At 41.2% G+C, this 14,243-nt stretch overlaps 1 protein-coding gene across 4 annotated transcripts in view; it reads right to left on the bottom strand.

The window, feature by feature from the left end:
* Positions 1-13,644: 13,644 nt before the first annotated feature.
* The window catches only part of KYAT3 (kynurenine aminotransferase 3), a 70,114-nt gene continuing 69,515 nt past the window's right edge, over positions 13,645-14,243 (bottom strand). For all 4 annotated transcript variants that reach the window (XM_052637235.1, XM_052637236.1, XM_052637233.1 and 1 more), the window contains one exon: positions 13,645-13,895. In XM_052637235.1, coding sequence (XP_052493195.1) covers positions 13,870-13,895 — 26 coding nt within the window. In that variant the 3' untranslated portion in view covers positions 13,645-13,869. The remainder of the gene's footprint in view (positions 13,896-14,243) is intronic.

Here is a 14,243-nt window from a genome sequence, read left to right as displayed (position 1 = left end):
AATCACTGCAGATGGTGATTGCAGCCATGAAATTAAAAGGTGCTTACTCCTTGGAAGGAAAGTTATGATTAACCTAGACAGCATATTAAAAAGCAGAGACATTACTTTGCCAACAAAGGTCCTTCTAGTCAAGGCTATGGTTTTTCCAGTAGTCATATATGGATGTGAGAGTTGGACTGTAAAGACAGCTGAGAGCAGAAAAATTTATGCTTTTGAATTGTGGTGTTGGAGGAGATTCTTGAGAGTCCCTTGGACTGCAAGGAGATCCAACCAGTCCATCCTGAAGGAAGTCAGTGCTGGGTGTTCATTGGAGGGACTGATGTTGAAGCTGAAACTCCAATACTTTGGCCACCTGATGTGAAGAGCTGACTCATTGAAAAGACCCTGATGCTGGGAAAGATTGAGGGCAGGAGGAGAATGGAACGACAGAGGATGAGATGGTTGGATGTCATCACCAACTCAATGGACAAGAGTTTGGTAAACGCCAGGATTTATGATGGACAAGGAGGCCTGGTATGCTGCAGTCCATGGAGTGGCAAAGAGTCGGACATGACTGAGCAACTGAACTGAACTGAACTGAAATGATGGCCATGCTCAGTAAATCTTTAATCGGGCTGTGTTCCCTCCCTGCTGTTTGACCTGAGGCCAAACTATGATGGAGTTAATGAAGATAATGGCGACCTCCTTCAAAAGGTCCCATGCATACACTGCTTCACTCAGGCCCCCCAACTCGGCAGCAGACCATCACCAGCCCATGCCTCCACCTGAGACTCCTGGACACTCAGGGGCAAACCTGAGTCAATCTCTTGTGAGGTCACTGCTCTTTTCTCCTGAGTCCTGGTGCACATAAGGTTTTGTTCGTGCTCTCCAAGAGTCTGTTTCCCCAGTCCTGTGTAAGTTCTGGTGGCCCTACGGTGGGGTTAATGGCCACCTCCTCCAAGAGGGCTTATGCCACACCCAGGTCTGCTGCACCCAGAGCCCCTGCCCCTGCAGCAGTCCACTGCTGACCTGTACCTCTGCAGGAGACACTCAAACACAGTTCTGTCTCAGTCTCTGTGGGGTCTCTGGGTCTCTGTGGCTCAAAACAAGGTTTGTTTGAGCCCTCTGAGAATCTCTGGTGGATATGGGGTTTTATTTCTAAGCCCTGATTAGAAATATTTATTTGCCAGACCAAAGGAAGACAGATGTAATTCCAAACTTGCATACATGTGTGTGTACACAAATTTGTGTGAAAGTGTACAGGAGTGTGCAAGTACATGTGTGTGCATATGCAGGTGTCCATATGTACTCACTGACATAAAGATGCTTGCAGAACACTACTCTATTCTATTTAATTGTCTTGGAGCCAGGAACCAAGTGCAACCTTGAGTCCTGTATTCTGAGATTGGGCTTCCAGAGGTCAGATAGAGAGTCTCACATAATTGATTAGCTGAGGCCTTCAGCACAGCTGATTCAGAAGCCTGGCTAATCATATCTGTAGTTTTAGGAACAATCTTTGGCACTTTAGAAAACTATTATTAAATAAAAGACAAGGGCCAAAGTAAGACCCAAGGTTAAAAACAAATCAATATTAAAAAAATAAAATAAAACAGTGGTATTCTGAGAGCCAATTTCAATTGCAGATACTCATTTATTCAGTGCTACTTTTTGCTGGAGTCTGCTTTAGGTGCTGCGGATACAGCCTTGAACAAAAAAATAAAAATTCTTGGCCTCATGGAATGTAAATTAGGAGGGGACAAAAATGATAAATAGATTGAGAGAAACATTTTAAGTTCAAAAGTAGTAAATGCTAAGGACAAAAATAAGGCAAGGAAAAGGGATGAGAAGAGCCATGATTTATGATCTTAAATGGAGATCAGATAAATTCTCCTGAGATGACATTTGAGTAAAGACTGGAAGAAGCCAAGTGGACACCAGGCAAAAAGTATGCAGGCAGAGGGAATCTTGGGTACAGAGGACCCAAGTAGGAGTAGGCCCTGTGTTCAGGGATGAGCAAGGAGTGCATGGAGGGGAGGGTGGAGTGGTAGGAGGTGAGGTTAGAGAAGAGCAGGGTCAGGTCTTACAGGGCTCCAAGGTCAGAGTGAGGATTTTGGCTTTTATTCTGAGTGAGACCGAGTGGCGTTGAAGGGCTTCCATCAGCAAAGTGTCATGTGCAGACTTTCCTTCAGAAATGTTCACTTCCCAGGGTAGAGCAGGCAGACCAGCATTTCACCAGGGAGTTTCAGAGACAAAAAAAGACTTCAGAAAACGGAATGGTTTTCATGAGTTTAGTACTCTTCCATATATATATATATATATATATATAGGCCAGCAGAATGCTTTAAGAATAATTATAAAAGTAGTGTTATAAGTCATTGGGGGAAATTCCCTGGCAGTCAAGTGGTTAAGGACTTGGTGCTTTCACTGCTAAGGGTATGGGTTCAATCCCTGGTCAGGAAACTAAGATCCCACATGTCACACAGCACAGCCGAAAAAAGAAAAAACAGAAGTTGTCTCAGTAATTTACGTAGAAAATGAGGTTATGTTGTTAGAAGTGATAGATCTGTTTTAAGCTAATATATGATGTTTATACTTCCCATGGATAATGAGAGGGGTAGATTTTAAAAGGATAACCACTCTCATTGACAAAAGGACAAAATTATTAATCTTTTCTACTATGAGATTTTGCTACAAATGACAAGTTTTACACATTATAAGAAAAAGATGCTGTATTAAATATAAAAGAAAGTAGCAGCTGTAAAATATGATAAAGTTAATATTGATTAGAAAATCCAATTATTTCTACAATTTATGCTGATCTATCCCAAGATAGCTGTTTGTCAGCAGGTGGAAGTTCCTATTTAATTGGCATGATTGAGTAATTAGATGTATTCTCAGAGCAGCAATAAAATGAAATTCTCATGTCTCAGGGACGTGGTTGAGGTTTTTGTTTGGTTTTACCCAGGTTTATCCAACTGAAACAAGACTTGTTTTATTTGGGAACAATTTTTGATTTAAAATATTTTTTAATTGTGTGGTTATGTAATTGCTTTTTATAATAAGAATGATAGGGAAAATTGTATGAATTTGACAAATATTTGTGATGATATATCTTTCTCTCATACAAAATCCTTCAGGCCCTCACTATTTCCTTCTGATTGTTCTCTCTCACTACCTCCAGGCCTTTTCATCAGGTCAATTTATATTCTAGAAGAAAAATTTGGTCTGTGTATCATATATTCTATATCATGTAGTAATTTTCATTCATTCAGGTGGTAAAATTCATTCATCTCTAAATAACAAAAAAAAAAATGCTATTCTGGTGGATAAAAAATAGGGGTTCATTTGTCTTATCCATTACAAATTCTGGGGATATAGTAACTCTGAATTGCTTCCAGGGTCTGTCTCTTCTATGTTTCTGCTCTATAGTTCTTATTATGTAGGCCTTCACTATGATGCCATTTGCTGCCTGAATGCAAGATGGCTGTTGTACCTCCAGACCTCACTTGAAAGTTAGGAAGAAGGTAGAAGGATGAAGAGGACAAGAAACTCAGGATAACTTTGCCTCTTTTTTCACAAAGAGAAGCTCTTTTCAGGCACTTATGACTAGTTCCAGGGAAGCTGAAGAATTGGATACTTTGGCTTTTAGCGTCAGTAGTATACACAGTCAAAGGATAAAGTAGATTATTATTGGCTTTTGGATAGGCAAACTTATCTTCCAGAAAGAATCCTTAAAAATTCATTATTGGCTACTGTGTGAAGTCCATATCTCTTATTATTAAACAATATAATGTCACAAAATGAGTTCTTACATACCTGGGAATTTGTAGATACCTTAAGGCTTCCCAGGTGGCTCAGATGGTGAAGAATCCACCATCAGTGCAGGAGACCTGGGTTTGATCCCTGGGTTGGGACAATCCAGGGAGGAGAGAATAGCTACCCACTCCAGTATTCTGGCCTGGAGAATTCCATGGCAAGAGGAGCCTGGAGGGCTACAGTCCCAGGGTCCCAAAGAGTCAGACATGACTGAGTGACTAACACAAGTACACAAATCCAAGTACACAATAGATTGCCTACATTAAACATGCCTGAACGTTAGGAAATGACATTTTCTAAAAGGCAGAGAACAAAGGGCTCACTTAGAAACTGACATGAGTTCAGTAAGACAGGACATTTGAGTAGGAAAAGATGAGAAAGATGAGACTGGGGGAGGAAAAGGGAAATACAGGGCACTGTAAGCCCTGATGAGGAGAGTCTGAGTAACTGAGGAGAAATGACCTCCAGGGCAGATTCCCTTACCTGACTAAGTAATGAGCACATTCTTTCTTCAGTCAAGAAGAGTTTGCATCAGAGAATGATCTTCTAAAACCCCCAGACACCAACAAAACAAAACAATATCACAAAGCAACAGCAACAAGACTAATTATGTCAAGAGCAATGGGGAGTGACAAGTTTTAAGTCACTTAAGACATTTTCACATCCGTTTCCTCCCTTTTTCATTCTGCCCCTTCTTTCAATGGGACATTGAATGTAGTTCACGTAGAGTTGACCTTGGATTGGCCTAAGTTATTTAGCATGTCCATTCCCACGGCCTCAGCAAGTAGCTCAGGAATGAGTCAATAAGACACAATAAACCATTTGCTGAGTTTCCAAGAAAGTGTCCCCTTTTGCTGGATATTTTAGTGTCACCATGTGATACTCATAAACTGCTGCAGCCACGTATCTACCCAAGAGGTACCAGCTGGAGATAAAGCTGACACAGAGAAGACAGAACTACAAGATGAAGAGCTTGGTTACATAACACAGTCTGAGTCTTGGATCAGTTCAGTTCAGTTCAGTCGCTCAGTTGTGTCCGACTCTTTGCGACTCTATGGACTGCAGCATGACAGGCCTCCCTGTCCATCAACAACACCCAGAGTTTACTCAAACTCACGTCCATGAGTTGGTAATGCCATCCAACCATCTCATCCTCTGTCGTCCTCTTCTCTTCCTGCCCTCAATCTTTCCCAGCATCAGCGTCTTTTCTAATGAGTCAGCTCTTCTCATCAGGTGGCAAAGGATTGGAGTTTCAGCTTCAACATGTGTTTCCAATGAACACTCAGGACTGATTTCCCTTAGGATGGACTGGTTGGACCTCCTTCCTGTCCAAGGGACTCTCAAGAGTCTTCTCCAACACTACAGTTCAAAAAACATCAATTCTTTGGTGCTCAGCTTTCTTTATATTCCAACACTCAAATCCATACACGACCACTGGAAAAATGATAGCCTCGACTAGACGGACCTTTGTTGGCCAAGTAATGTCTCTGCTTTTTAATATGCTGTCTAGATTGGTCACAACTTTCCTTCCAAGGAGCAAGCGTCTTTTAATTTCATGGCTGCAGTCACCATCTGCAGTGATTTTGGAGCCCAAAAAATAAGGTCAGCACTGTTTTCATTGTTTCCCCATCTATTTGCCATGAAGTGATGGGACCAGATGCCATGATCTTAGTTTTCTGAATGTTGAGCTTTAAGCCAACTTTTTCATTCTCCTCTTTCACTTTCATCAGAAGGCTCTTTAGTTCTTCACTTTCTGCCATAAGGGTGGTGTCATCTGCATATCTGAGGTTATTGATATTTCTCCCAGCAATCTTGATTCCAGCTTGTGCTTCTTCCAGCCCAGCATTTCTCATGATGTACTCTGCATATAAGTTAAATAAGCAGGGTGACAATATACAGCCTTGACGCACTCCTTTTCCTATTTGGAACCAGTCTGTTGTTCCTTCAGTTCTAACTGTTGCTTCCTGACCTACATACAGGTTTCTCAAGAGGCAGGTCAGGTGGTATGGTATTCCCATCTCTTTCAAAATTTTCCACAGTTTATTGCGATCCACATAGTCAAAGGCTTTGGCATAGTCAATAAAGCAAAAATAGATGTTTTTCTGGAACTCTCTTGCTTTTTCAATGATCTAGCGGATGTTGGCAATTTGATTTCTGGTTCCTCTGCCTTTTCTATATCCAGCTTGAACACCTGGAAGTTCACGGTTCATGTATTGTTTAAGACTGGCTTGGAGAATTTTGAGCATCACTTTGCTAGCTTGTGAGATGAGTGCAATTGTGCGGTAGTTTGAAGATTCTCTGGCAATATCTTTCTTTGGGATTGAAAGGAAAACTGACCTTTTGCAGTCCCATGGCCACTGCAGAGTTTTCCAAATTTGCTGGCATACTGAGTGCAGCACTTTCACAGCATCCTTTTTTAGGATTTGAAATAGCTCAACTGGAATTCCATCACCTCCACTAGCTTTGTTCATAGTGATGTTTCCTAAGGCCCACTTGACTTCACATTCCAGGATGTCTGGCTCTAGGTGAGTGACCACATCATCATGGTTATCTGGGTTGTGAAGACCTTTTTTGCACAGTTCTTCTGTGTATTCTTGCCAAGGTCATACCTTTCCTTAATATCATCTGATTCTGTTAGGTCTATACCATTTGTGTCCTTCACTGAGCCCATCTTTGCATGAAACATTCCCTTGGTAGCTCTAATTTTCTTGAAGAGATCTATAGTCTTCCCCATTCTATTGTTTTCCTCTATTTCTTCACATTGATTAGTGTGGAAGGCTTTCTTACCTCTCCTTGCTATTCTTTGGAATTCTGCATTCAAATAGGTATATCTTTCCTTTTCTCCTTTGTTTTTTGCTTCTCTTCTTTTCACAGCTATTTGTAAGGCCTCCTCAGACAGTCATTTTGCTTCTTTGCATTTCGCTTTCTTGGGGATTTCAAATACGTCAATTGGAATTCCATCACCTCCACTAGCTTTGTTCATAGTCATGCTTCCTAAGGCCCCCTTGACTTCACATTCCAGAATGTCTGGCTCTAGGTGAGTGATCACACCATCGTGATTATCTGGGTCAGGAAGATCTTTTTTGTACAGTTCTTCTGTGTATTCTTGCCACCTCTTCTTATATCTTGTGGTTCTGTTAGGTCCCTACCATTTTTGTCCTTTATTGAGCCCATCTTTGTAAGAAATGTTCCTTTGGTATCTCTAATTTTCTTCAAGAGATCTCCAGTCTTTCCTATTCTGTTGTTTTCCTCTATGTTTTTGCACTGATCACTGATGAAGGCTTTCTTATCTCTCCTTGCTATTCTCTGAACTCTATATTCAAATTGGTATGTCTTTCCTTTTCTCCTTTGCTTTTTGCTTCCCTTCTTTTCACAGCTATTTGTAAGGGCTCCTTAGATAGTCATTTTGCTTTTTAAAATTTCTTTTTCTTGGGGATGGTCTTGACTCCTGTCTCCTGTACAATGTCACGAACCTCCATCCATAGTTCATCAGGCACTCTGTCTATCATATCTAGTCCCTTAAATCTATTTCTCACTTCCACAGTATAATCATAAGGGATTTCATTTAGGTAATACCTGAATGGTCTCCACTTTCTTCAATTTCAGTCTGAATTTGGCAATAAGGAGTTCATGATCTGAAAGTGCTGCACTCAATATGCCAGAAAATTTGGAATACTCAGTTTTCCATAAGACTGGAAAAAGTTAGTTTTCATTCCAATCCCAAAGAAAGGCAATGCCAAAGAATGCTCAAACTACCGCACAATTGCACCCATCTCACACGCTAGCAAAGTAATGCTCAAAATTCTCCAAGCCAGTCTTAAACAATACATGAACCGTGAACTTCCAGATGTTCAAGCTGGTTTTAGACTAGGCAGAAGAACCAGAGATTAAATTGCCAACATCCACTGGATCATCGAAAAAGGAAGAGAGTTCCAGAAAAACATCTATTTCTGCTTTATTGACTATGCCAAAGCCTTTGACTGTGTGGATTGCAATAAACTGTGGAAAATTCTGAAAGAGATGGGAATACCATACCACCTGACCTGCCTCTTGAGAAACCTGTATGTAGGTCAGGAAGCAACAGTTAGAACTGGACATGGAACAACAGACTGGTTCCAAATAGGAAAAGGAGTGCGTCAAGGCTGTATATTGTCACCCTGCTTATTTAACTTATATGCAGAGGACATCATGAGAAATGCTGGGCTGGAGGAAGCACAAGCTGGAATCAAGATTTCCGGGAAAAATATCAACAACCTCAGATATGCAGATGACACCAGCCTTATGGCAGAAAGTGAAGAGGAACTAAAAAGCCTCTTGATGAAAGTGAAAGAGGAGAGTGAAAATGATGGCTTAAAGCTCAACATTCAGAAAACGAAGATCATGGCATCCGGTCCCATCACTTCATGGCAAATAGATGGGGAAATAATGGATACAGTGGCTGACTTTATTTTTCTGGGCTCCAAAATCCCTGTAGATGGTGACTGCAGCCATGAAAGTAAAAGATGCTTCCTCCTTGGAAGGAAAGTTATGACCAAATTAGACAGCATATTAAAAAGCAGAGACATTACTTTGCCGACTAAGGTCCGTCTAGTCAAGCCTATGGTTTTTCCTGTGGTCGTGTATGGATGTGAGAGTTGTACCATGAAGAAAGCTGAGCGCCAAAGAATTGATGCTTCTTGGACTGTGGTGTTGGAGAAGACTCTTGAGAGTCCCATGGGCTGCAAGGAAGTCCACCCAGTCCATCGTAAAGGAGATCAGTCCTGGGTATTCATTGGAAGGACTGATGTTAAAGCTGAAACTCCAATACTTTGGCCACCTCATGCAAAGAGTTGACTCATTGGAAAATACCTTGATGCTGGGAGGGAAGGGGGGCAGGAGAAGGGGATGACAGAGGATGAGATGGTTGGATGGCATCACTGACTCGATGGACATGAGTTTGAGTGAACTCCGGGAGTTGGTGATGGACGGGGAGGCCTGGTGTGCTGCAATTCATGGGGTCGCAAAGAGTTGGACACGATTGAGTGACTGAACTAAACTGAATTGAACTAATCTATGGTGAAGGTAATTAAGACAATGGTGACCTCCCTCAGAAGATCCCATGCATGTACTGCTACAGTTCATGCCCCCAACCCTGAAGCTGGCCACCACTCACCCACACCTTCGTCGGAGACACCCACACACCCTCAGGCACGTTTTCTGTGGTGTCACTGTTCCTTTCTCTTGGGTCCTGGTGTAAAAGGTTCTCTTGTGCCCTCCAAGAGTCTATTTCCCAGTCCTATGTAAGTTCTGGCAAGTCTGTAGTGGGGTTAATGGTGACCTCCTCCACGGACTTACGCCATACCCACACCCAGAACCCTTGTCCCTGAGGCAGACCACTGCTGACCCATACCTCCACAGGAGATGCTCAAACATAGTCTCGGATCAAGCTTTAACAAAACTAGACTACTCTTAAAATGCTCAATTGAGACAGCAATTCTTTTTCATTTGATTTAAACCCATATGGGTTAGGCTGTCACTTGCAAACAGGAATATTCTTAACTGATATATGTAACATGATCACATTTACATTTTATAAAGCTTGTTTGGGCTACAGGGATACATTGTAAGCAAGAAGGCAGGGAGAACTGTTAAGAGTTGAACAGTAATCTGGTTGAGAAATGGTATGGATGGTGGGGGCAGGGATGGGGGCAATTGGAGCACAGAAAAGTGATAGATTTAAGGGATATTTAGTATTCTTGCCTAGAGAATCCCATGGACGGAGGAGCTTGGTGGGCTACAGTCCATGGGTAGCAAAGAGTCGGACACGACTGAGCAACTTCACTTTCACTTTCAGGCTAGTTAGAGGATTTGGATGTGGAGAGAAAAGTTAAAAATGACTTGTGTCAATAGGCTTTCTGACTTGAGTTAGTGGATTGGGGGCACCATTCACTGAGGTAAGGAGATTGGATACTGTTTGCCAAACAATACTAGGTATTGCTTATCCAATCCAGATTGGATAAAGTTTGCCTATAAGATGTCTGTGTGAGATGACAAATGGGGTACTGAATATATGGGTCTGAAATTCAAAAGAGAGGACTAGGCTGTTACAGATTTAAGAGTCACTAGTGTATTCAGTGGAGAAGGCAATGGCATCCCACTCCAGCACTCTTGCCTGGAAAATCCCATGGACAGAGGAGCCTGGTAGGCTGTGGTTCGTGGGGTCGCGAAGAGTCAGACACGACTGAACAACTTCACTTTCACTTTTTACTCTCATGCATTGGAGAAGGAAATGGCAACCCACTCCAGTGTTCTTGCCCGGAGAATCCCGGGGATGGGGGAGCCTGGTGGGCTGCTGTCTATGAGATCGCACAGAGTCAGACATGACTGAAGCGACTTAGCAGCAGCAGCAGCAGTGTATTCAGAGTAAATGAAGTTTAGTGAGAAAGACGGAATATCAATATCTAAGAAAAGGCGAAGGAGATGAAGAAGGAACAGAGAGGAGGTAATTCACGAATTTGCAGCATCACAGGAGCAAAAAAAAAAAAAACAACGGGTTTAGGAAGGCCAGAGTGGCAAATGCTGTTTTGTTCAACTCTCTGCGACCTCATGGACTGTAGCCCACCAGGCTCCTCTGTCTATGGAATTTTCCAGGCAAGAATACCATAAGGGGTTGCCATTTCTACTCCAGGGGATCTTCTAGACCCAGGAATGGAACTCATATCTTTTGTGTCTCCTGTATTGACAGGCGGATTCTTTACCACTACTGCAACGTGGGAAGTAAGAGGTAAAGTTGGATGGAACTGGGAAGGTTCCTTTAAATCTAAGAACATGGAGGTCATTAGCAAATTTTGAACAATAATGGGTACAATCTAGATTATAGCAGGTTGAGGGTAAGTGAGGAGTGTGTGTTTGTGTGTGTTGTATGTGAGAAAGTAGAAGCATCAAACGAGAACTTTTTCTAGTTATTCCACTTTGCAGTCACACTTTTCAAAAGTCCAGAGCTAAGTCACAGCCCCTTTTAGTTTCTAACACTGACCTATTTGGTGTTCTTATCCAGTCTCATGTCTTTGTGGTGGTTATCAATTTGGAATAATTAGAAACCATGCTCTAATAAACATTATTTTACACATTCTAAAAAAAAAGTATGGATGAGATGATATCAAACCATTATCCTTCCTCTAGTCCTTGAGGTCCTATGCTGCTACTCTGCCCTAATACCTACTACTCTGTCCCTTGGTTACTTGGTACTCATCAAACGTAAGACACCTTCCTGTTGTAGACCCTTTGCACTGGCTATTCCTTGTTCCTGGAGTGTTCCTCCCTACGATCTTCACAAGGCTCTCTCCCTCTCCTCTTCTAAGTCTGTTCCTATGGCACCTCCACAAAACTCACCTGGCCACACTATTTAAAATTCTAATTTGCTTCCCTGATACTCTCATTCCCCTCTACCCTGCCTTACTTCTTTTCTTCACACAAATAACACATATAAGTTTAACATACAGTGAATTTCATTAGGTTTATGACAAAGATAAAATATTAAAAGCAACAAGAGAAAAATGACAAGTAAGATACAAGGGAACTTCTATCAGGTTATCAGCTGATTTCTCAACAGAAACTCTACAAGCCAGAAGAGAATGGCATGATATGTTTAAGTGATGAAAGAGAAGAACCTATAACCAAGAATACTCTACCCAGCAAGACTCTCATTCTGATTTGATGGAGAAATCAAAAGTTTTCCAGACAAGCAAAAGTTAAAAGAATTCAACACCACCAAACCAGCTTTACAACAAATTCTAAAGGAACTCTAGGCAGGAAACAAGACAAGGAAAAGACCTACAGAAAATAAACCCAAAACAATTAAGAAAATGGTAATAGGATCAAACACATCAGTAATTACCTTAAAAGTAAATGGATTAAATGTACCAAGCAAAAGACACTGATGAAAGCATGTGCTATATATGCGCTTCCACTTACCACATCACTGTTTGATCCCCCAAACTGTATGTAATTATTTTACAGTTAGGCTAATCATGTTCCCATTATGGCTTGCAATTGTCATTATCTTTTACTTTTTGTCTGGCTATTGATTGTGAAAGCTGACAAACATCTTTTATTATTGTGATTATATAACTATTATTCACTTAATACCATTGTATCATGATTGGTCACAGAAAAATAATAGAACTCTATATCACCAAAACTGTCATTTAGTAGAAAAACCTGTAATCACTTTTAAAAATTCAGATGCATATCAGAATTACCTTGGGAACTTTTGAAAAATACAAATGCCCAGATATTGGGTTTTTTCTCCAAAGCTCCAGATGTTTCTAGTGAGCAATCATGTTTAAAAAGAACTGGACCCTATGATAATCTTTTACTTTTATCTAGTTTGTTTCACTTTTTCCATTTCATATTCAGTGTTCCCATTTCATTTAGTTTGTTTCCCAATTCCTCCATCTCTCTTTTTTTGTTATTGTTCTTCCTCAAGCCTTTATCAAGTATAGTAGAAAAACTTTTTTATACATATATATATAAAATATGTATAATATATATATTAGATGAAAGTAAAGTGAAAGTGAAATCGCTCAGTCGTGTCCACCTCTGCGACCCTGTGGACTGTAGCCCACCAGGTTCCTCCACCCATGGGGATTCTCCAGGCAAGAATACTGGAGTGGGTTGCCATTTCCTTCTCCAGGGGAATCTTCCCGACCCAGGGATCAAATTCAGGTCTCCCTCATTGCAGGCAGATGCTTTAACCTCTGAGCCACCAGGGAAGCCCAGTTAATTTTTGCCTAATAAAAAAATTTATAGCATTAAATAAATAAATCTAAGTTGGATAAGGAAGGGAGTGAAGATATAAAGAGGCTGAGAGGAATTAAAAGGTTCCACGACCTACAGCAGTGATTGTCAAACTTTAGTGGTGTAAGAATCACCTGGAAAGGGGCAGATTCTGAATTATTCAGTAGGTCAGGGTGAAGACCAAAATTCATTTTCAACAAAGATCCTAGTTGATTCTGATGTAAGAGGGCCATGGACCAATTTTTGAGTAGTAGTGGATTTGAAATGATAGTTTAAAGTGCTATTTTGAAAGAAGCTGAGAGAAAGAGAGAGGGAAATAGTGGGGGAGTGGTGATATTTACTGCAGGAATAGGTGGTTACAGTGTGAGATGACTAATTTATTATCTCAAAGATGGAACAGCCTGGAATGATGACAGGTTTAAAGTATGCCCAAGGGAGTGGGTGGCTGAAGTGGAGAGTGAAGTGGAAATAAATATCACCAGAGGGGAGTGCCAAAAGTCTAGGTAATAATCTATGTGGACCCTAAAGCTGCCCCAGATGATGGCAGTACTTGTAAGCGACAGGCTAAACTATGAACAAAGTTCAAAACCATTAGTAAATGAGGGGAGGGAACTACAGCTGGGTAGAGACCAAGCAAAAATATGAAGTTGAAGGACCTGTAATTGGCCAAGAGTTTTTACGCAATGGCAGAAAAGTGAAACTGGCCAATAGTAGGTGAGCCCTTATTGTCTGGCAGGCTTTACATACATCAGTCCATTTCACTCTCACAAACAACAACTCACAAACTTCATATAAAGTGAAAGCAAAAGTGAAGTCGCTCAGTCGTGTCTGACTCTTTGCATCCCCGTGAACTGTAGCCTACCAGGCTCCTCCATCAACAGGATTTTCCAGGCAAGGGTACTGGAGTGGGTTGTCATTTCCTTCTCCAGGGGATCTTCCCGACCCAGGGATTGAACCCAGGTCTCCCACATTGTAGGCAGACACTTTACCATCTGAGCCACCAGGGAAGTCATATAAATAAATAAAGCAGGTGCTATTTTTATTCCACTGTTATGAGGAAACAGAAGCTGTTTTAATACAGTTCAGCAAAAAAAAAAAAAAAGATCCCCAGAATATTGTTAGGGGTGAGGTTACCAATGGAAATACTCCTTTAAATTTTATTTGTACTGAAAGATTTTTTTTTCCCAATATCCAGCAAGTGGCAGCACCAAGTAATTTTATATTAGGTCATTTAATAGAAACAACACACTCTGCATGTATCAAGAGTTCGGTCTACTCCATGCCTTGATGATTTCTTCAGCAGCATCCAGTGTACTGTCTTTCTGTAAATTAATGAAATAGTCATCATTACAAATCAAAATAAATTCAAGATGAAGTAAAAATTTAAATACAAAAAGTACACCAAAGTCAGTCCATCTGTAAGAGTCATGTGGTGCTTTGGGAACTGAGTGATCCTCAACCCGTGATAACTTGAGCCAGGCTTTAGCTGGTCTTTGGCCTCTGCAGCTAAGACAAAGTCCAGGAACATGGCATGGGGGTGGGGGATACCTTGAGTGGTGTCACTGGAAGCTCTACCCCATTTTAAACCACTTAACCTCAGCAGGAACACAGAAACTGGGAAATGGTATCTACAGCATCATCCTTTGCCTTGGTGGCCAAATATACAAGTC

The sequence above is a fragment of the Budorcas taxicolor genome, chromosome 3 (genome assembly GCF_023091745.1).
Source record: "Budorcas taxicolor isolate Tak-1 chromosome 3, Takin1.1, whole genome shotgun sequence".
NCBI lineage: Eukaryota > Metazoa > Chordata > Mammalia > Artiodactyla > Bovidae > Budorcas > Budorcas taxicolor.
This window is presented reverse-complemented; position numbering and strand designations above follow the sequence as displayed.